This window comes from Acromyrmex echinatior, chromosome 18 (genome assembly GCF_024713525.1).
Source record: "Acromyrmex echinatior isolate Ae372 chromosome 18, ASM2471352v2, whole genome shotgun sequence".
Classification (NCBI taxonomy): Eukaryota; Metazoa; Arthropoda; class Insecta; order Hymenoptera; family Formicidae; genus Acromyrmex; species Acromyrmex echinatior.
This window is the reverse complement of record NC_141869.1, coordinates 7816083-7839995: the sequence shown is the minus strand read 5'-3', so window position 1 is coordinate 7839995 and position 23913 is coordinate 7816083. Positions and strand designations below refer to the sequence as shown.

Here is a 23913-nt window from a genome sequence, read left to right as displayed (position 1 = left end):
AAAAACTTATTTTAAAATTGATGGTTGTGGAAAAAGATTAAAAAAATTTTTTTTAATTCATACAATTACAATTGATAAAATTACATTTATGATCTACATTGTAGCAAATATACAGTACTATCAAATAAAAATGAAATATTTAAAATTTTGATTCTTTATCAATAATTAGAATTATAATTCTTTAATAGTTAGATACAAAAAAGTTTTTCATTTACAAAATTATAAAATGTTTATAAAGTTCTGTTTATAAATTATAAATTTATATATGTACACAATTTTGTATTTACATTTTATAGAACTCTTTATATATGTTTTGTATAATTTGATTAAATTTTATTTTTACACATTTATATAAATAAACATAATTGTAATTATACTATTTTATTATAATTTCTAAACTAATCAAAGCTTTTTCAATACATATATAAATAAATTTAAAATAGCAGCCCATCTTTATCTATTTGCATTAGGATTCTAGAAACTCTTTGCACAGCCCCTATATAATCGTTATTTCTAATTAATAATATTTTAACTTGATATTAATTTTTACTACACATATGTATACCTGATTTAATTTTTTTATTATTATATGTAAACGTTTATATTTTAATATAAATGTAAAATTATATTAAATAAGAAATTATACGCTACGTACAGCTATACAGTTTTATGTTATAAATAGCATAAAGTAATTAATAAAGTAAAATCAATAGCGTAAAAGAATGTTTCTATTAGTAAATTTATTAATAAAAATATTCTTTTGTATCATTAATTGCTGTCGAAAACATTATGAATTTTTGATTTTATTGTTAAATTGTTAATATTAATTATTAATTACTATTACTATATAATCTTATATTATTTGAAATATGTGATACCTTTGTGCTATCTAATATTGTTATAATTTATTGTTATAGTAAATAATTATATTTTTGTAATAGCTACACATAGGTATGTTCTGGAATTTGTGAAAAGACATTTTACAATTAAACCAAATGGAAAATGAAAGTCATTCAATTCTACATATGCGGTTACGAGTCTTTATTTTATTTGTTAAAGGATTAATGTCGCACTTGTATCAAGTCCGGCAAAATAGATTGCAAATGTTAACATCGATGAATCGCTCAATCCTCGATTTATTCGAGCAGACGCGATGTTGGATGCAATCGAGACATTAATATTCACAATATATTTAGGCGTGCGTATAATGTAATTTTTTTCGCATTCGTATGTATATAGAAATGTATCGTGTAATGCGTACAGGAATGAATAGTACAGGGAAGATTTTAATATGCGATATATCTTATATATCACACGCTATACATCACATACGTCACATACACGCATCTGATTCTCCTTATATATGTATATATACAGGATGTCCCGTAAATCGATCACCTTCCAAAATTTTCTTTCTAGGTTCTTTATTTTCAGTTTTATATAAAAATTTCAGACAAAAGATATATAATTTAAAAGAAGTGCAAATTAATTTTCGGAAAAAAATCAAATTTTTTAAATCTCATGAAATTTATCATTATTTTAATGAAATTAATGACTTTTTTCTACGTAATATTTCTCTAATTATTTTGCATATAATGTATGTATAATATATAAAAGTTGAGCTAAAGATGAAACATCAACAACTGTCGAATATAGTTAATTCTGGTACATATTGATATAAAATATGAAAAGTATCTTGTAAAATATTAATGTTTTGATAATTGTATTATAGGCTTTTTATATACATAGAACAATGAGATGATTCAATTGATGGGGTAAAGTTTCGGAAATCGCTTTCTTCGATTTCGATGAAATTTTGTAAAAAGTTGAATTTCAAATTAAGGGGAGCGCTGATTTACAGAGTAAAAAAAATCGATTTTTTTTTTCATACATCGACAATACAACTCTTCGAGAATATAATCTTAAAATTTTAAAGCGAAATTCAAAATTCTTTGGTAGATTCAGCGTAAAGTTCAAGTACCACCGCGCAATATTAACATTATAATGTTATTCAGATTCATGATCTTAATAACATTTGTCAAGATCAAGACCATTGGAGATTATTTCTCATATTTTTACTAAAACGAAAAGAAGAATCTCTATCATAGCCTTGATCTTGACAAATCTTATTATTGTTATTAAAATGATTTTTTAGTAAAGTGCCGAAAATTTTTGGGGTATCCCACTAGGGTCTGCCCAAAATCACAAATATCATAATTTGGATAAAATATTAAAACTACGTATAAAATATAAAACATACGATAATAAATCAATAGTTGCATCTTCATCAAACGAAAACAAGATAAGATGTTTACTTTTCGAGGCTATAAATTTGTGCAAGTTTATGCATGTAAATATCTTTCTAGAATGGCCTATTACTTTTTTGTGACCAGTACAATCGTAATTTTTTAAACTATTATAATCTCTACAACTTTACAATTCTCGCAATACTTAACGAGATATTAATTATTAAAAATTACCAATTTAATATCATTGGACTTCTTTCAAGTAAAATATTTTTTAATTCTTTGTGTTTTGCAATTTTCTTTAAGACAAAACGAAAACAAATCTCTAAAGAACTTTTTTTGTTAGTTTAATAATTCCCTATACGCTCTCGAAGTTTTGACATTTAATTTGGGAAACACCCTGTTAATATACGTCTGTGAATGCGTTCCGTTTGGCAGCGTTAAGCATTATTTGTTCTTATTTATAATAATATTTGATTGACAATAAGGATGAACTGATGCTTACAGCGTGTGAGCGTGGAAATGGAACGCACTCACATATATACATATATACCTGTGTATGAGCTAGAGCGTGCACACACGCACACATGCATATATATATATATATATATATATATATATATATATATATAAAATATATATATGTATATGTATGTATATACACATAAATTAAAGCAATTAACTCCGGTTAGCAAGTAATATCATGGAATGAAAGATTACTGGGTCTTCGATTATGTACAGTATTATAGAATCTGTCTGCGAGAGAATTAAATGACGCGATACAAACAACGCGACGGACCGGAGAACCGGTCAAGGATGGCGAATCCTTCTAATCGTAAAAAAGTTACGCATAATTGCTGTATAATAGGTGTTTTGGCACAGTAGACAGCAAGTCGTTTTACGATGCGATGTGATGTCTAATTTTCTCTCGCATAGATACATCTCATCAGAATAAACAGTGCGTGTACGCTGCTTACAAATCACTCGTAACGCAGCACAAGACGTGTGTATTATATACGTGTAAGTTTTTAGTCTCGAATAAATGAATACAAGCGAGACTGCGTTTAAAAATATTACGCCCTAGGAGTCCAAAACCGTCAAGAACGACGCGTATCTAAAAGTAAATATCGCAAAAATTCTTACGAATAGAGACTATCTCTCGTGTAGAATCGATTAAGTATTAATGCAAGACTTTCTTACAATGGATCATGCAAGTTCGAGAGCGCGTCCTTTTGCGGAATCTGTATATTAAATTAAGAAATACGCTCTTTAGGACCGATGTCCCTTTTCGTTTTAAAGATGTCTTATATAATGTTACAATTATACATAGAGTATCTGACTTACCTCAGTTACGTTCTTAATGACAGACTCCCGAAACCATTTTGAGATAAAAATTAATACTAAAATGCCAAAGTTATAACAGTTTTTAAATGAAAAGCATTTAAAGTTGTAATTAATCAAAATGTCCGAAATTCCTGTGTTCAGGCATGATAAACATAAAACATATCGCACAGTAATAAATATTTGTAAAATTACATCAATCTCAAGAATTCGATTTTATATTTAAAGTTATCCTAAGTGTGATCTCAAGATTCAACACAATCATTTCATTAAGTGGATTTAATCCTAAGATCGTTTATTATTAGATTCAAGACGATCGAATATAAGATTAAACAATAAATATACCACTCTAAAATATCTTTATAAGATTGGACTATGAATACCGCTTCAAAGACTCATGACCAGATTTAAGACAATCTTGAATATAAAATCGGACTACTTATACTAGCCATAATTGGAGATCTTATATTTAAAGCTATCTTATATATGATCTTGAAATGCACAATCATTTAATTGGTTAAAAGGAGAAAGTCTTAAGACTGCCTATGACCAGATTTAAGATAATCCCATTCCATTCTAGGAACGATATTTTAAAATATATCTGGACGCATAAAATTCGAACAATTTGTTTAGGTAAAATTTACTTTAAATATTTCTCATTTAATAATTATTAGTCTCGGCATTTTGATGTAAGATTTTCATCTCAAAATAATCTCAGGAGTCTTATTAACAATAAATGCCACTGTAAGTTTGAGAAACTCTATATAACTATATGATCTTGCACATTTCGCATATATAGGTAGAACAATTGCTTCTATCTTATATGCATTTTATCTCTTACCTAAATATATCTTGCGACATACGCATACACACTCACACACATACACACACGCGCGCACGCATACAATAATTTTTATTAACACGATATTTTAATATTCGTTCGCTTAATGTGAGGGAGATACTCTCCTTTGTTAATGTTATAATAAGATGTAACAATCACATGTCCTATATAGCATTGTATAAGGAATAATAATATTATGTAATGATAATTAAGCATGGTAAAAAATTCACAAGAGATGTTTCGATTTTGTTCTCGCGTTATTTCACTTCGATCAATGAGAATTCTCCATGATCCACTTCGTTCGTCCTTATTATTATACGTAAATCTTTTTTTTTTACATATATATGTACATGCGTTTGTCGCTATATAAAAGGGCAAATGTGTCTTCGATACAAGATTATATAATTTCGTAGCGACCTAATGTCTACAGAAACGTTTTTATTACAAAAAAATTCTCTTCGAATGTTCGCAGTGGGAAAGTATCTCGATAAATAATATTGCATTGTTAGTCCTATTCCACTGAATGACAAGATATATATATCTAAAAATCTTCTCAGTCAATAATGTTAAAAAACACGACTGTGGTTGCACGTACAATTTTCCGTGGTAGACTTTACGTTTACCAGTGATTGTTAACGCTTGATTTGTATTCAATTCTTACAATAAAAAATTTTTAGAGAAGTATCACGACGAATTAAGAATCGAGATCGATTCAGAATTTCCGCAAAATAACAGATTTATGCAGAAAAACCTGTCCGTTAACGATTATCCGTTAAAAATAAGTTTTCGTTTTATATGCGCGATCAATTCTATCTTTCAGTTAAAAACTATTAGCTGCATAAATGTAAGTAAAAAATTGCTATTTAGAACTTACATAGCCGAAGAATCCATCTGCTAAATACACTTGTCTATAGATAACAAAACATATTGTTGCATGATAGGAACTTCAACTAGACTGAATCGTATTTAAATTCATTTCTACGAATTAATCACAGTAAAAATATGTTGCACTCGATGGAAAAATATTATAATGGATGTTATCTTTTTGAATGAAGAACGTGATGTCATTGCTGTAACTTGTGCAATCTTGGAAGACATTCACGCTTCTTTTACATATTATTCTATTTCATAGTTGCCACTATTCTTAATGTCCTGTATAGAAATTTGGCTTGTTTCGCTGAAACTGTGATGTTTCCGTCTGTTCCAGACATTCTCGCTGTTAAAATGCATAGACAAACAACATATAAGTATATACATAACGAAACGGATATTCAATGAAAGCTTTTGCTAATAATATCTTTATGTGGCATCGTAACGTATCGCCAAAGAATTGGAATGAGGCTTAATCTCACTGAAAACGTCAAATATCTTAATAAAAAAGTAGAAATGCGCGGTTAATCCTTCGTTGTCATCATGGGTCAAAATGACCCGTAGTCTGAATTTCAGGCTGTATAACTAGCTCATAATTGAACCTTCTCTCTCTCGAACGCGCACTAGTATATATTTTCATTTGAAAGTACATTTTAGGAGTACCATCTCAAAATTTCAATTAAAAAGGTTAAAACATGAAGACATTACGATTTTTTTATGTTACAGTTCACTTTTTTATGTATACGTCTTCAAAAAAATTTTTAACCTATTGGTTCATAACGCTATCATTAATAAAACACATTCTATAATATTTAAAGTATATTTTTTTTATTCATATCAGATGGATAGTTCTAGAGCGGCAGCAATTGGCCAATTTAATCCAATATGATAATTGTGAAACTTTACAAAAGTATGCCAACGAAGGATTAAAAATAATTGGTCTTCATACATAAAATACGATTAATATGTGAGTACGTGACTAAGTCATTTACGGTTTAGAAATTTACAGCTGCGCATAAACACGCGACATTAAATAAAACTAGTAGATTCTTTAATGCCACTTTAACAACAGATTAGTACTTCAATTATTGTAAAAATTTTCAATACCTTTTGTTTTTAACGCTAAAACCGGTTAAGATGTATGTATATGCATATTTATATACACAATAAGATTTGTTATGGCACGAAGACGAAAAGTATTGTTATCTCGTGTGTCAGATAGCCGGCATCAGCATACGGAAGAAAATACTCCTTGTAGTGCATTGCTGGATTCATCTGTTCAAGCGCGATCAGACATCCACCACATCGTTATTATTGTAGTTGAAATTTGAATCACGCAAGAATGACGTGCGACGAAGCTTAAAGCTGAAACGGCTCTCCTCAACCATTTTCGGCACTTCCGTTGCCTATAAAGCAGCATGTTGCAATAATTCTTATTTATTTTATAAAATAATAATTATTTAGATTATAGGAACCCCTCCCTCAATGATCTTGATCTTAATGTTTAACATGTTGTCAAGATCACCCTGAATAACTTCCAACAGGTTTTAGCTGTCGCTCGTTATCCATTAAAAAATTATTAACAAAATTAATTTAAGAAATAACGTTCTTTTGTTTATTATATAAAACAAAGCTTTGTTTCAAAATAAATTTTTACTCTAAAAAGTTTCTTTGAAAATATATTAGGTGTTGGAATTAATTCGTAGCGTTTTACAAGTGATGGGAAGTACTTTCATTAATGTATTTTTTAATGCTCATGTGAAATAAATAACATTCTTTCATTAAAAAACGCTACGAATTAATTCCAACACCTAATAATTTTTTAATATAATTTTTGTTTTTAAAGCAGAGAGTTTATTTTTAAAGCAGAAAATTTGATTTTGTAACAACTTTTCTCGCGAAGCAAGATCCACTCCACATCTCTCTCCTGCCTAGGGGCGCACGACTTTCCACGCGAAGTGAACTTCATCCCATCTCTCCCCTACCTAGGAGCAACCAATTTCCCTTAGACAGGGGGAAAGTGGGGTGGTCCTCGTTTCGCATGGAAAATCGATCGCATTTAGTTGGATTACTCCATACCTCCTCCCCTGCCTAAAGTTATTCAAAGCGGAGAAATAGTCAACTTTGATTATTAATAATTTTGCAACGAATAACGAGTGACGGATAAAGTTTGTTGGAGGTGACTCAAGGGCTCCTCTAATCTAAATAATTACAAAATATATATTTAATACACAAATTTATATCATAAATTAAATATAATACAAATAAATATGTGTATGTAATTTATAAAATTTTCTAATAAGATATTGCCATATTTGTTAAAATAATTACTGTTTATATTAGGTGTTGGAATTAATTCGTAGCGTTTTACAAGTGATGGGAAGTACTTTCATTAATGTATTTTTTAATGCTCATGTGAAATAAATAACATTCTTTCATTAAAAAACGCTACGAATTAATTCCAACACCTAATACTATGCAATATGAGACAGAATAACTGTAAAATAATATAATATATGAAGCATATACAAAAGATCTCTTTATGTGAATGTTTGAAAATTGATTCATTGATTACTTCGATTAATTAATAACGAGATTGTATTCTGTCTAACATGGAGCTATAAATATACATGCAGGCATGCACGCACGCACGCACGTACGTCCGCATCTCACAAAAAATATGTTTCAGCTGTGATAAGAGAACTTCTTGACAGGATAAAAAATAAAACAAAAACATAAAATACCTTGGTATTTGCTCGATCGACAGAACGTTGAAGTAATGACCGCCATGCTGCAGGTGCGGCATGCTCTAAAATAATAGGTAACAGGTGTGGCTTGTACATTGAAGGATTTTATACATGCGTTTTTAGAGTTAAATTAAGGAACATAAGAATGTGTGTATCGATGATGCCTAGGATTGAGAAATATGGCAAATCAACAAAAAAAATTTAATCATGCGACACAGAAGCGGGTACTCGAAACGAAAAGCACTTACCGTTTTCCTTCCTATCTGTTTTGCTCTTGTTCAAGCTCGCTGCCAATTCCCTCACCGATCTCTTTTCTACGCTCGAGTTACTCAACGAACTCGCGGTGCTGCTTGTCGATAACGTCGGCGGCAAGGAGGCCGGTCCACTGACACCGCTGTCAGTCGATTCATCAAGAGCATCGCCAGAGTCGGGCGTATTGCCAGCCGAGGTGTTCGGACTAGAACCATCGCTTAATAGACTGAATTCTCCTGTAAAATTTGATAAAGTCAAGATATGTGATATACATCCATTAAACGGAAGTTTCAGTAAACTTTTAGATTAATTACTTTAGGTAAATTTTCAAGAGCCTTAATGTGCACCACATAATTTAATGTACGCACTGAGTGCATTCAATCAAATTCGCTATATGTGATCTGTACTTCTTACTGGAAAATATCTTCTGAATTTTTCTTACCAGATTTTCGATCGGTGGTCATACTCCATGGTCGCGGTTTAGGTGCCGTCGCTGGTGGAGTAGGCTTATTTTTTATAAGTGAGCCGTTGCTTTTTCCGTCGCTCGTAGACCCGACATTCTTCAATGGTTTTAATACGGGGGACTTGGCTGAATCGGATATGCTCTTAGTGCCGCTGCTATTACTGTTTATTGGACTTTTCAGATCATGACTGGTTGATCGTAGCTTGACAGACGAAGATGATTTCTCTGCATCAGTTACAGATTTCTTCGCGATACTTTTACGATTCTCTTGGTCCCTTTCCGACGTGTTCGCTCCGAAGGTGTCATCGATATCATGCGAGCCACGCGGACTCATATTAGATACATTTGTTAGTGTGCTGCGTCTAGAATCGTCGCTTATGTCATTCGCAGCAGCGCTGTTACAGATCTCTTTCACGAAAACCTCGCCTTTGGATCTCTCATAAGTTTGAGCGCTGTCCGTAGTATTTCTCCGGGCAAGCGGTGATGCAGTAAGCGGCGAATCACCTTGTGATCTTCTACCAACAAGGGGGGAAAACTTTTCCAAGTTGTCGCTGGAACGTGAGCGCGGCGCGGGTTCCAAAAGCGTTTTTAGCATCGGTGAATTACAACTATGCTTTTTCTCCATGTCTGGTGGAATGCTTTTGTGACTCGTCAGCGATAAATTAGGACTGCCATCCGTTGGAAAAGTATGTAGAGAACTGTAAATTATAATAAGTAGCTTTTTACAATTCGTGCGTTGAAAAAGAACAAAACAAAAAAACTAAAGAAAGGAGAAATCTATCCCATCAAAAGTCAATATGAAAGCTATGTTATATTAACCTATCATCACTCGTAGGCGAGATCAAAGGCGTGGTAGGTGTGGTAGGTCGGAAGAACACATCGAGACCTTCGCCCAGAGCAAGACCGTCAATCGGTTGATCTGGTCTTAACATCGGTCTCGTGGGCGCTCGCGTTTTCGTTCTGCGCGGTCTAGACTTTACTAGATGTTGTAACTGCTGGCTCACAGTGTTAGGCAATTCCGAGACGGAATCTAATGACTCTGTCAACGAGTGCTCGGTTTCCGAAATAGCTGCGAAGCACCAATCATATATTTTGCAACTTTACAGACTCATGACAGAGTAATGAATACAAACCTTCCGCTTGACTCTTTGGCAATGACGGCAACAGATCCGGTATATCATCAGCGGATAATCCTTCTACTGAATCCACTACGGATTTGGGCCTCAATTTCCTTCCATGTAGACTTTTACGCTTATTCGATAGATGTGGTGTTGCCTGAATAAAACGGTATCAAAATATTTTATACAATATTGATGTATAATAATCATTTGGATTTTATTTCCTATTGATTGTGTATTCACACGTATGATTCAATAAGATTCTTATTCTTATCTTTATATACTTTTATAATACCTACCAGATTAAGATAATCCAATTTCTATGTAAGCGTGTAAACAAAAATAATGTATTTTAGATGCATATCAAGCGAATTCGAGTGGAAATATTTATATTATATATTAGTATATAGGAAATATTATATAATGTTCTCTATACACTTTAAAGTAATTATCTCATGATTGTCTGATATTCAGAAATTAAAGGATTTAAAGTTCTTACCATTGGTGATTGATCGTTGACGCATTGACCAATAGAATCTGCTAGTGAACATGTTTCCGGCGGACAGTCCTCTTCGGACATGAGATTAACTCTACCAGGAGGTAAAGTCATGGAGACACCGCTCGCACTAGTCACGCCTATCACGCTTCCGCTACTCATTGAGCCAGCACTAGGTCGTAAAACATCTGGTGTGCTACTTCTCGTTCGACTATCACAATCGCCAATCTGAAAATATTTTATTATATTAACTTATGTATCATTATAAGAGAATCATTGATATGAAAAAAATCGATGAGTATCCTTTCCCAAAAATAAAAATTTATTCGTTTAGACATTCATATCGATTTGTCGTTTCAGAAATTATATTTTGAGTATGCAAGCTATAAATTTTTGTTAGTTGATGAATTAAATAATGTAAATATCGATAAAAAACTTTATTAAAGCTCAAAAACTAATCTCCTGCTTGTGCAATTAAATTTTCTTAATCTCTCTTTTTCATTAATAATGTTACTTTTTTTACAATTAATTGTAAAAAAATTTACACTTAATTTACAATTAATTTTTACAATTAATTTTTTACAATTAATTAATGTTACTTTAAGGTCCGCTAATACACAATGCTATCATTTAATATCAATCATCTTATGATTGACATATACATTATCTATTATTATTGCGTACAATTATTAGATGGATAAAAATATAAGCGAAATATCGTTACATAATGAAATAACAATTGTGTACACGATTAAATCATTAAATGGAAACAGTAATTAAACACACATATTTATGAAAAAAATGTAAAACTCAATTCGTATTATAACTATTTGCTATAAATAGTGCAAATGTGTCATTCTCTGTACACATACACCATAAAGCATTAGATTAAATGTTCTCTTAAGAGTGATAATATATGTTATATAATATTAAGCTTACCAAAGTTTTATAACTTCTTGATAATGACTCGATTACCTCGTCCGTGATCCTATCGGATATATGCGCCGCAACTGCTAAATTAAGCTCACTACGAAATAAGAGAAAAGGATTAAAATTATAAAAATTATTATAAAAACAAATCGATACATTCATATTAAGATTACAAAATTCTTACTTAATTCTATTAACTATATCTGCGCCAGCTTGTTCAGTAACAGTGGTATGTATAAATTCATTATTAATTTGGTTTTTCTCTTTACACGTATTACGAAGATCATCTTGTACTGCGATCGGCTCACTCTCATCGCCCCTGATCACCATTTGTGAAAGTATAGTAGGACATTGCTCATTTGCGCATTTTATCATCGCATCCAAAGAATCCTGAATCAACATAAGTTTCTCACATTATACATAATCATATCTTTCAGAAAATAATGACTATTCTAAATTTGTGACTTAAACTAATAGCAAGAGTAGGAAAGTAACTGTAAAAATTCATTCAACACATACCTGTAGATATGTCGTTATAACTTTATGAAGTTCGTTTGCCATATCATGTAGCTTTTGCTCGATCGGATTATTCTCATCGCGTCTTTGAAGCACTTCATGTAATCTTGGCAGTAGCTGCAAAAGAACATAACAAGCGTCAATATTTCAATGTCTCAATCAAAGCTCTGATTTTTCCAAATTTTATCAATCGTACTTGTTTAGAATTATCGGCATCTTGTATAAGCCCAGTCGCATAATTGATATCATTATTAGCATCACAACTCTCTGCCGCGAGGGCCTTTATAGTGTCTTGAGTTTGAACAACGAGTCTATCAACCATTTGTTGCGTAGAACTCAACAGAAATCCTTGTTGCAACCGGAACGCTTGCCCATGACTATATTTGCACGGTGTAACATTTCTTTGTAACAGATCTTGTATTTTCTTGACTAACTGCTCTGTTTTCTCTGCAGAAGTTTTCATACAAGGTTGCAGATCATAAATGGGAAACGGCATATGTCGTACGCTACAGTTTCTGTAAGAATAAATTTTTTAAATAAATTTATTGTATTCCTTCTTATTCCGATCTATGTAGATATATGCACATACTTCTCTAGAGCGTGAACGATATCCGCATAGCCTTGTAACGTGATGTTGTTCTTGTCGTATATAATGGTCCGTAAATGATTATTGATTTGCAATGCTTTTGCCAGCAACCTCGCACCAGGATCACCTATCTGATTACCGCTAATATCCAAAACGTGTAGACACGTGTTACTACCAAGAGCATTAATCAGGTTATAGAGATCGCCTTTTAATCGAGAATCGGGTAGATGTAACGCTTGAAGAACACAATCATCCTCCTGAAGCATTTGCACCAGAGCGTCCATCACAACGGCTATGTGCTTGCTCTTCATACTGGCGGTATTGCGTCCCATGTATAACTGCTTTATCGATTTGTTCTTGCCAACCGCCGTTACAACTTGTGCCAAATCGACATCCATGTCTGTAAATAAAAATGTTGAAAAAACTTTATATCCATTTAGTTTGAAACAAATCTAAAATAGAAAGAAATTATATAAATTGTAAAACCATACAATCAATTTCCCGAAATTGACTGAATGGTTTTACAATTTATAATAATAGTTTTTTGTATTAACAGCAACTAATTGGTCAACACTATATATCTCGGGAACAAACTACAAAACACGTTATAGCGAATAATTCGGTTGGGCATACTAGAGCATATTAAAAATATAATAGTATATATTGATTTTATTTGAGTGTAAAAGTGAAATAAAAATACTTTGAGTTATTTTTTCCTAGCAATGCAATAAAATGAGTAAAAGATATGCAATTTAATCCGTTATTTATATTAAACACACATTTTTATGTCAACCTGTGTACGGCAGCTTTAATGCTGGATGCATCAGTGCGCACTGAATGCATCCAATCGGATTCGTTATTATATTCTTATATAGCTGTATACGTACTGCTGTCCGATATATCCAACGACGCTATACACCGAACTCCATGAATGCATGATTCCAGAACGTGCGCACCCATGGAACCCAAATTGTTTCCGCTCATGTCAAGCTCTAGGCCAACTGTACTTTCGTTGCACGCCAAACCGAGTAGTAGATGTTTTAATGCCTCCAACGGTAGTTTGCACGAAGATATATTTAAGTACTTCAGCGAGAGAGTCGCCGTGAAAAATTGTTTAAAACTTGGAGGTATTTCTTTGGTCTTCTTACTTGAAAAGGAATTCCGGGCAACGTTCAGGTGGACTAAATTAGTTGCACAACCCCGTAGTAATGCACCGAACAACTAAATCAAGTCATAAAGAACAATGCAAATTGTATTGCTTTTACAGAAATTTAAACTAATTTAATACTGAAAGGTAATAATTAATTATTTTATTTTAGTATTAAAAGCATTAACAAACATTACCTTCCATTAAATTGATTTAAATTTCTGTAAAGAAATATTGGTCGAATATTTAAGTTATTATTTAAAAGAAGGCTATGCAAAATTAGCTACTTACATATTCTAAAGTAGTATCCGTACCGCTAAGATCTAGGTGTGTTAAACTATTAGGTTGTGCCAAGAAATTGCACAAATTCTGCAATTATTAAATACAAATTATAATTTTAATTATTGCAATCATTACACAAATTAAGTTATTCTGTAACTTATCGCCAAAATCAGCCTGCAATTACAAACTCACATTGACGTCGTCCTTCAAGGTGTTCTCCGAAAGATTCAGATATCGCAAACTAGTCGGCATGCTTCTGTTCAAGCTTAATGCGTGAGCTATTTGACTTATACCTTTCCCGGTCAATCCACAGTGCGCCAAATTTAATTCTTGTAAACCTTTAGGCAACTTGCCAATAGGGCCGCTCAGATGAGTACCACCTTAAAAATATATTACAAATTTTATCTGGTGTACAAATAATAAAAATAATAGAAGCTTTTACTTGCAGAGGTCAATAATTTTTTACATATTAATGCAATGCTTGTATAGAATAAAATCTGGAGTATTATATAATTCGAAATAAAAAGAAAAAAAAATAAATACGAGTCTCTTTATAAGTTTATAAAATAAAGATGCATGTTTAAAGGAAAAGCATATCATATACTAGTACAGACAAGGGAGCAGTTTAGCTATTTTTTTAAAAATAATAAAAAAATAAGCTTTTTTTAAAGAATATATAAGTTAAAAATTAGTTTACTTATTATATACTGTTTATATTTATATAACGATATAACGTATTATCTTATATCATAGGGAAACAAAAACGATTCGTAATATTGTATATAGAGCAGGTAGAGTGTGACTTCTACAGTGGACGCTTTTCTCACCAACTCGGCCCGCTAGCCGAATTCAGGGACGATATCAGCTGTTGCGATAATACTACCGTTCGTAAAGTCAGGAACACGGGAATACTTAAAAAGTCTTGAAAAAATGTTTTCTTTATTCATGTAAATCGGGAATATAATACAAATTTTTTCTGTCTCTTTTTCTATAAATTATTTAATTTCAAAGTTTATAAAAATGTGTTTTTACATAAGAAATTAGAGAGAGATATTGAAAAAATTGATTTTAAAAAAAGTACAATGATTTTTCACAATATTAAATTTCTTGAGTAAAAGCTCACTTTAACAAAACGTCAACTTCAAAATGAAATACTTTACAGAAACTAAACAGAAGAAAAATTTATTTTCAGATCCCATTTTAAAACTTTTTCATAAATTTTTTTAATAATGTTTTAGCAATTTACGCTTCAAAGTAAATTAAAAAAAATTTTTTATTTTATGTCATTTAGGAATAAAATATTACAAAAATAAAATTAAAAATAAATTTACAGTTTTATCTTTTCTCTTTAAAATACATCTTTGAAAACTTTTATATGATTTTGTTTCATTAAGATACTTAATTTTTCAAAGATGCGAGAAAATCGTTTTTAAATTTACGAATGTGATAGTGCATGTATATGAAAATGTGATTTATTTTTCATGTATCTATTGACAAATGTTGAAATTAGTAAATAATCAAAAACATAAACAGATAAAAGTCCCCACTGCCCTTGTAGAATCTTAGAAAATGTCATCTATTTATTATTCTTCTTTTCGCATATCTGGTGCTCAAAATAAATAAGAAGGAAGTGAGAAAAGTGAGTCTTTTTTAGAAAAATAGGAAAGTGATATATAAGTTTCTTTCTAAGATTTCTAAATAAATAAATAAATAAATGAGAAAAGTGAGTTGCTCCCATGCCTGTAGTATAATTACTAGGAATAATTAAAATACATGGTTATTGGCACACCTTGCATTAACTTGGCTATTATCCCACACAAGCTAGAGGCTCCTACAAAAAATATAATAAAAATCTATTCAGGACACTTTTGAAATTACGGTTAACAATCGGAAAATAGAGCTCAATGGGTTGTAGTGCAGATAAAGATTTCAAATACGAAAAGAATACTGAATAAATAATTGAAATTAATTAATATATACCTTTATCCTCGATCATGTTGTGTGACAAATCTATTGTTTGCAACATCGTGTTAGCGTTAGAGATCAAGGCTAACGACAGCTTGTGAGCGAAATCCCTTTCAAAAACAAATATTTGTACATTACGCATTAAATATTTTTTCTCTGTAAAAACTAATTGTTTAAACTATTACCACTTAATCCCGAGATTATCTAAATAAAGCTCTTGAATGGACAAAGATCTTCGCATAACATGTAATAATCTTTCTAAAGGCTCGTGATTTAACTTAAGGTGAGATGCTCTTAATTTAGTGAACCAAGTGTTATACTCCAAGGCCGAGATAATTGGCACCAAATCCTTCTGATCTAAATGATCGAAGTCTGTCAAATTCAGCTCTCTGGTGTCATGTGAAAGGTATATTGTGTCGACATCCTGAAATTCGTATCTGTCTAAATAAGATTTTTGTAGCAGATAATTCGTTGTTAAAGCAAATTCTAGCGATGCCGTCAATCTCACCCAGGCCACTTCCTCCCTGTACGGTACACCATGCAAGTCACACATGCACGCATATTGAGTGGAGAAACCACCGCAGGGCCCTGTGTGTCTCGTGGCTTCTGTGCTTCTAGCTAACTCGCTTCCTCGTATACTTTGCAGTCTGCTAGCTGGTATTACCTCTATTTTTCGTATAATATAACTAAAAAATATTTAAAATACATGATCAGCAGAGTCTTGCAAGTGTTCCTTGGCTACAAAATGAAGCAAAACATACTTTAACGGTACTGTAGGAAAGATATTTCGAATTGCCGTGTGTAAGGCCTCTATCATAGCGTCTACCTCTGTGGTATCTCCGCCAACGCTGTTTGTAGTAAAATTGTAATACCGTTCTCCGACGGTCAAACATAATTGATTTGCTCTTCTCGACTCTATGGCTGTTACTTCTAGATAATGAAAATGGCAGTCGATCTACAAAAGAATAAAATTTAAATGCAGCATGGCAATAAAAAAGTAAATCACACTTATGATCCGGTTCCATCTCAGAATACTTTTTAATCTCAGTTTAAAAGTTTATCTTTTTTTATTTCTCAAAATTAGAAAAAAATAAAGAGCAAATGGAACCAACATTATAAATTAGTCTTATATTGTTAAAACTTGTAGATTTCTCTCTTATTTTAGCCAATCATGATACAGAGAATATAGCCAGCTGCAAAGTGATAGACTAATAACATTTTCGACTATAACAGATCTGCATCAACTTGGATTAGATTAATGATGTTTATGGTCTATTGAATGCATATAATGTCAACAAATAGTACAGCATTAATCAAATTCAGGTCGATGCAAATCTGCTAGTCAAAAACACTATAAAGTACAACTCAACCAGAAACCGCAACTGGCAACCCAGTTAGTGACTGACTACCCAGTAGTGTGATTAAACAACTTAAAAAAGAATATAAACTAAACTACTTACTCTTGTGGGTACTTTGGCCGATAAGAGAAAGAGGCGACATGGCGAGAACACCTTAAGGACAAGACAAAATCAATATATATCAATGTAAAAAATAAGAAATTATTGCAAAAAGGGAGAGAGATAGAGAAAAAAGACGAAAAAAACAATTACTCACGAGAACACGATTTTCCTGTTTGTCCTGTTTTGTTTCCAATTTCACCACATTCTTTAATAGTATTTTTACATGCTTGCCAAGTAGAGCTTTCACCGATTCTGCAATGAATAAAATTTACACACAATTATACTTTTATTACAAAAAAGTATATCAAAGATAGTACGAAGATTTTACTGGCCAGTCGCTCCTTTTTACTCCAAAAGGATACAACGACAGGCTAATTAATCCTGAAACTCGCGCGAGATGTAGAATGTTGGGCAACAATATTGATGTTCGCCAACGGGAGAGACAAGCATTCGTGTGGAAAACAGTTCGATTCTAGTGTTATGACGAGCAACATAAACACGCGATAAAGCGGAGACGAACCATTTAAATCCTTTGTAAGCTGCGATCGGGTTGACATTTTGCTAGCTGAAGTCTTCCATTGAAGTTCGCTGTTCCATCTAATGTGTCGTCGTCGTCATCATCGTCTCTCTCTCTCTCTCTCTCCCTCCCACTCTCACTCTTTCTCTCTCTCTCTCTCTCGCTCCCTCTCTTTCTGTACTCCTTATTCTTCGCTGATTAGAAAAGTATTGTCGAGACAAAGGGCGATGTCACGAGAAGACGAATAGGCAGCACAGTAGCAGCCATGTTAGTCTTAGCACTTGTCTATGGAAACTAGGGATGCTTTTCATTTAACACAAGTCGACATAACAAATGGACGTCCTATCTTTAGAGTTGTTCGCGTCGAATGCTCCAACATGCCATGCCATAGTTCCTATTCACTCCAATGAGCTCGTTGGAGTGAGTAAAGTCTATGGAGCACATTGGAGCATTCGATGCGAACAAACCTTTTATTATTCGATAGAATATCAAAAAAGATAGGAAAAGCATACAATTAAAATTTAGAAAAAAGACTCTTATGTCCTCTCTCAGATTTCTCTTTGTAGATTTTGGATTTTATGCTTGGGACTTTAAAACTTAAAATTCTAAAATTCAACCAATAGGCTGTCAGTCTTAATTGGTCATTGCTAAAATCTATATTCCATTGGCTGAATTTTAGGATTTTAGGATTAAAGACCGCAACACAAACTTTTACATAACGCATAACGCACAGTGCATAAGCGAATCAACTAATCAGAATCTTTCCTTTCCTCCCATTTAATAGAAAAAAAGAATTTCGATTGGTTGATTCCCTTGCACTGTGCGTTATGCGTTATGCGAATCTGTGCGCGGCAATAAGACCGAAGAATAAGGGCCATTCCACACAACTTGCATAGCCGCATAACCATATTCATAAAGAAAATTATCCAATCACATTTCTGTCAGAAAGACATAAAATACGATTGGATGATTTTCTTTATGCGGCTATGCACAAATGATGCCCTAAATCAGGCATTATGTAAACAAGCTCGTATAGGAAAATCTCTCAAAAAGTTGGTAACCCTGCTCGCAACAGAATTAGTTTAGAATTCAGAATTCATCAAAAAAGAACAGACCTATTACCTACTTGTATCACGAGTGATCACAAGACACGAGAGCGGGCAGGGTCGGTGGACGGAACAGCGGAGTGTGGAGAGTGGTGAAGAGAGAGAAAAGAAACGGCAATCTCGGAAAATAAAAGAGAAGAGTTCACCGCGATTTTAAATTACTTTTAACAGATTCGGTGGTATAATATCAGAGTCATTGATCGGATAATCGAGTCGGGCGAAAAGTGGCGAAAGGTGAGCGCTGTCAGCGCAAGAAGCCGATGATGTCCGCGATGGGCAAGGTGAGTATTTACGCGCGAATTAATCTTTATGTATACAGGCAAAATGCAAATAGATAAATGCCGAGAGAGGAAAATAAGATAGCATTAGAATCGATTGTTCTGCAAATACTGTAAATACTGGTGATCACGTATTATTTTACTGCAATATCTCGAAATGACGCACCGATAAATCTCGTTGGACAATTGAAATCCTAAAATCCTGAAATCCGCGATTGCGCGAAAATAAATCCTATCTGCATTTACTCCCTACGATTGTCAAGTGAACGCGCATCTTACGGTCGATTTCTATTTTCGCTCAAAAAGAAAGAATCCCACCGTGAAGAAATTCTTTCCTTGACCAGCGAATATATTTGATGATGAAAATATAACGTGCTGATAGGATAGAGTAGTTACAGTATACAACTCGACATACGCATGCGCGCAGAATTATTTTCTTCAAAATTCCGGCCTGCAAACGAATGAAATTCGTAAAAAGTGTATCAGACTAAAAATACAAAAATTCAAAAGTTAAGTTTTTGTATTATTTGCAAACTTAATACTTGTGTATTTCACATTTCTTCTTATCATCAATATGCATGAACATTCTAAACTTCCTTTTTGAGATTTTCGTTATTTATAAAAATTATATGAATAAATTTATAAGAGAATATTATTTGATATTACGAAAAGCATTTCTCAAAAGTATTTTCCAAATATTCTTGAACATTAGGCTAAAAATTGTTTACATATATTTTGTGTTTAAAATTTGCCAAAAAAATTCATTAAAAAAAATTTTTTTATAATGATAAGTTCCACAAATCGTTTAGCGATTTGTCCCTTGCATGCTTATCTAAAATAGAAGAATATATGCCAAATGGATTGACCATCATTAGCATCATTAGCATCATTAGCATCAATATAATATCAACAGGTGTAGTAACACATTTTAATAAACGCGTGTTTCGACACTCGCAATTTATTTTTGTTTATATCTGTCAGTGATTATACCTTTTTTTATATTTTTTTTCTGTGTAAATGTGGTTTTACAACTTTGATTATATTAAATTTTCAAGGTTGATTTACTTTCCTTAGTATTCATTGATTTTTTATTTCCTTTTACAGCCTGTGCTTTATTCCTATTGGCGAAGTTCCTGCTCCTGGAGGGTAAGAATTGGTAAGTGAGAATTTATATGGTTTCATATATTACACACATATAAAAACTTGTTCCAAAACTTGTCAATTGTGTCAACTCTGAGTATCTATTATCTTTGTTCAATATTCAGTAAACAATAAAGATAAAATGATACTTTGGTTGACAGAATTGAGTTTTGGAAATTATATAAAAATCAGAAAATGATAATAAATAATAAAAAATAAATAATAGAAATAAAAAATAATCAGGGAAAGTCGTGAAAATTGAGAATAGTCAGGTTCAATAATTATATAATAGTTACATAATTTATTATTGAAGATGCAAAGCGTATCATCGACAACTTTTTAGATGACCTACTTAAGTCTTGATGACCTTCATCCGAGTATATCAATAGAAATAGATGCAACGATTTTAATATATTACCTACTATCTGGCTTCAGATTCAAATCTATAATAGACGTAACATATATTATAGTAAGATTCCAACTAGCACAGCACGCCTGCAAAGTTCTAAAAAGATGCTTATATACACTTTTTTTTAGCGCTTTTTTTACGCTTTGTAGGCACTATGTGCTGCTTAGTATTTTAAGAATATCTACATGAACCAATCACAGAGTCGAATTAACATCTTAAGACTGTCTTAAAATAAGAACTGACAATGAATACTGAATAAGAACTACAATGACCACAGAGTTGTATTAACATATTAAGATATTATTTAAGACTTGAAATAAATCTTGAATAAGAACCAATTATGAATCGGTTATAATGTCATTTCATAGATAGAATTAGTTTTATTGTTACTGTGGAGAGTTTATTTTTTACATATTTAGTAAAGTTTATTTCTAATATTTATAGATTTAAATGTTTCTGATGTTCATTAATAGCATTGAACTTAAAGGAGATACCATATGATATAAAGCCTGTTAATTTGGTGAAGAATAGTGGAGAACAACATTCCAATGAATTCCGCGACATTAATCCAATGGAGAAAGTCCCTGCGCTACATATTGACAATCACACTTTGATAGAATCTGTGAGTAAATTCGGTCATGAATATTCTTGTAGTTGTAGCTGATCTTTTTTTTAGAATAATAACTTTTTAATATAGTTGAGTATCCTACAATATTTGGAAGAAACTAGGCCAAATCGTCCATTGATGCCAGCGGATCCTGTCAAAAGAGCTAGAGTGAGAGAGATTTGCGAAGTAATTGCCAGTGGTATACAACCATTGCAAAATATTGGTCTTCTGACCTATGTCGGAGAAGAACGTAAGATAGAATGGGCGCAGCATTGGATTACTAGAGGATTTACAGGTATTATAATGATAATAAAAAATTAGAATAATTATAATATTGTTTAGAATTGCAGATTTATGTGATAAAAGATAAATATGAAGTTTTTTCATGAAAACTTAAATAAATTTAAATAAATAAATTTTTAATAAACAAATGAAAGAAATAAATAGTTACTTCGTTTAATGTATTGCCTTTAAACGCTGGTAATATGAAGGTTACAAATATTTGCAATTATAATTATTTGAATATCAAGTTTATCCAGGAAAATATCACATAATTCCGCAATCTCTGCATATATTAAAAAGGAAACTACACGTCTTGTCGTTAATATATGAATATGTGCATAATTAAGTATTAATAATAATTTTAGCTGTGGAGAAGTTGTTATCGTCGAGCGCGGGCAAGTATTGTGTCGGCGACGAGATTACATTAGCGGATTGTTGCTTGGTACCACAGATATACAATGCACGAAAATTTCATGTTGATCTCACACCCTTTTCTACAATTCTGAAAGTAGGCCGTCATTTGGAACACCATCCGGCCTTCACTGCGACTCACCCCAACAATCAGCCCGATTGTCCGCCCGAAGCGATCAAGTAACAAGCGAGGCAGACCATCCTTTTCTTCTTCTAATTTTTTAGGAGTGAAAAGACGTGGTCCATCGTGTGGTATCATAGTGATAAAAGGTGAACATGAGTTTAATTGCATTTGTTCGCATTTCCAGTGTTTGAATTGCAACAAAAAGTTTTGTTTCTATAACGTAACTAAAATTGTAATTTAGAAGAAAATTGATATTTATTAATTAAATAATGTAGTTCAATCTTCCATTATCATGAAAAGCGATTGAATGTATTGTTAATTACACGAATGGGTCCAATCATTGAAATAATGAATATACATGAAGAAGTTAATTTTTACTTATATATTTTTAGCCGAGAAATTGCATTATCTTGATAACAGTATTTTTATACAGATTGATATAGATTCCTTTTATCATTTATAAACTGCATATTAGCATTGAAATGGTTAGCGGCGTCACGAAAGCGAATATATCGGGCAAATATATTGGTCTTGATTTGAATATCCTATTATAATACACAATGCCGCTCATTTTAGAACAAAGATCCTTAAGCCATTTCTGTAATCGTGCAAGAGCAAAGGAAAATATGTATTGGCTTATTTTTTATTTTGTTACATTTTCTATGATTTTCCATGATCAATCAAAATTTACCTTCTCGCGGTATTTTTACACTATATTTTATAAAGATATATTGATCTATACTAAATATGTTCTGTTAAAATCAAAAGTTTAATTTATATATATATATATATATATATATATATATATATATAATAATTTTTTATATTTTATACTTGCTTATAGTATATAAAGAAAAAAGAAAAGATGTTACTATTAAATTTTACTATTGAATATCCCGAAATCTTCGCTGATATGTAGGATAGTGATTCGTGTTTATGTGATAACGAAATACATGCAGGCAAATTCAAAACTTGAAGCGATCGAATTCACAAGGGAATATGTAATAAAGGAATGTATTCTGCTCAATATCTCCTAGAATACTAACAAAAAGTACAAATCATGTATATTTTTTTGATATTCCAATTTTAGTATATGTTCGTTTTCTTTGTTTTGTTTACACTTATATTTTGTTATTATATCTTTGTTATTATATCTTTTATAATTATATCTTTGTATTGAAGTATTATAATAACTCTAAAATTTGATCAGCATTTTTTCATACTTTGAGATAATTTATATATGTAATAAAATATTATTAACTTTGTGCTGTTCAAATTATTTTTCACAAATGAGCGAGGATCAAATACAGGTAGGCATTTCGTTCTTAATCTCATTTAATCTAACAGGATCTGTCGATTAGATAAGAGTAAGAAAATTATGTTACATTATATATATTAATTAATATTTAACATTAATAAAAGAATATGTAACTTATAGATTGATCAAATATACATGTAATAAAATATTTTGAAATTAAAATTTATATATGATGATTTTTATATTCAAAAACTATGTGGAAAACTACTTTTTCAATCCGGCCGGACTATCCGGCCAAATGGTCGAATTATAAAAAACCAGCTGAATAAGCCAGATATCGAATAGTTACCGAATATTTGTTACATTTCTAATGTTATCCCAGTATTATTGATCCCAGTATTATTGATCATATGTGTTTAATATTGGTGGATAGAATACTGACGATGATTTGGATTTTGATTCTCGAGCATTAGTACCGCTTTATTAGGATCGAATCTTATCTCCTGATTCGATTTAATTTG

At 31.7% G+C, this 23913-nt stretch overlaps 2 protein-coding genes across 6 annotated transcripts; one reads left to right on the top strand and one right to left on the bottom strand.

The window, feature by feature from the left end:
- Positions 1-1026: 1026 nt before the first annotated feature.
- Positions 1027-18355, bottom strand: LRR (capping protein regulator and myosin 1 linker 1 leucine rich repeat protein). 5 transcript variants are annotated; one of them, XR_015548217.1, is made up of 25 exons: positions 17781-18355; positions 17415-17512; positions 17261-17311; positions 16562-16755; positions 16309-16486; positions 15986-16224; positions 15816-15910; positions 15625-15666; positions 14028-14215; positions 13845-13922; positions 13294-13627; positions 12410-12806; positions 12017-12335; positions 11824-11937; positions 11489-11694; positions 11314-11401; positions 10378-10602; positions 10178-10198; positions 9894-10035; positions 9580-9829; positions 8740-9458; positions 8294-8533; positions 8043-8107; positions 6406-6704; positions 1027-5644 (listed from the first exon to the last, which is right to left on the bottom strand). XR_015548217.1 is itself a non-coding variant. In XM_087415788.1 (24 exons), exons 1-24 carry the CDS (start codon positions 17815-17817, stop codon positions 6588-6590), a joined length of 4437 nt encoding a protein of 1478 aa, XP_087271914.1. In that variant the 5' UTR covers positions 17818-18355; the 3' UTR covers positions 1027-6587. The 5 variants fall into 5 exon arrangements, 4 of the variants coding, with proteins under 4 accessions (XP_087271914.1, XP_087271916.1, XP_087271915.1 ...); XM_087415788.1 differs by having other exon boundaries at positions 1027-6704; XM_087415790.1 differs by lacking the exon at positions 15625-15666 and having other exon boundaries at positions 1027-6704.
- Positions 18356-18886: 531 nt separating this feature from the next.
- On the top strand, positions 18887-23614 carry LOC105144754 (putative maleylacetoacetate isomerase 2). The gene is made up of 5 exons (XM_011053861.2): positions 18887-19164; positions 20266-20317; positions 21184-21332; positions 21408-21612; positions 21965-23614. Exons 1-5 carry the CDS (start codon positions 19144-19146, stop codon positions 22192-22194), a joined length of 657 nt encoding a protein of 218 aa, XP_011052163.1. The 5' UTR covers positions 18887-19143; the 3' UTR covers positions 22195-23614.
- The last annotated feature ends 299 nt before the right edge of the window (positions 23615-23913 follow it).

What these genes read in the sequence shown, in the direction of transcription:
- LOC105144754 (XM_011053861.2), top strand. Translation starts at nt 19,144, where the DNA reads ATGATGTCCGCGATGGGCAAG. An exon ending in TGATGTCCGCGATGGGCAAG is followed by an intron (nt 19,165 to 20,265) that starts GTGAGTATTTAC and finishes TTCCTTTTACAG; the next exon opens with CCTGTGCTTTATTCCTATTG. An exon ending in GATTACTAGAGGATTTACAG is followed by an intron (nt 21,613 to 21,964) that starts GTATTATAATGA and finishes TAATAATTTTAG; the next exon opens with CTGTGGAGAAGTTGTTATCG.
- LRR (XM_087415788.1), bottom strand. Translation starts at nt 17,817, where the DNA reads ATGTCAACCCGATCGCAGCTTACAAAGGATTTAAATG. An exon ending in AACAGGAAAATCGTGTTCTC is followed by an intron (nt 17,312 to 17,414) that starts GTGAGTAATTGT and finishes CTTGTCCTTAAG; the next exon opens with GTGTTCTCGCCATGTCGCCT. An exon ending in TCGATCGAGCAAATACCAAG is followed by an intron (nt 6,705 to 8,042) that starts GTATTTTATGTT and finishes GCTGCTTTATAG; the next exon opens with GCAACGGAAGTGCCGAAAAT.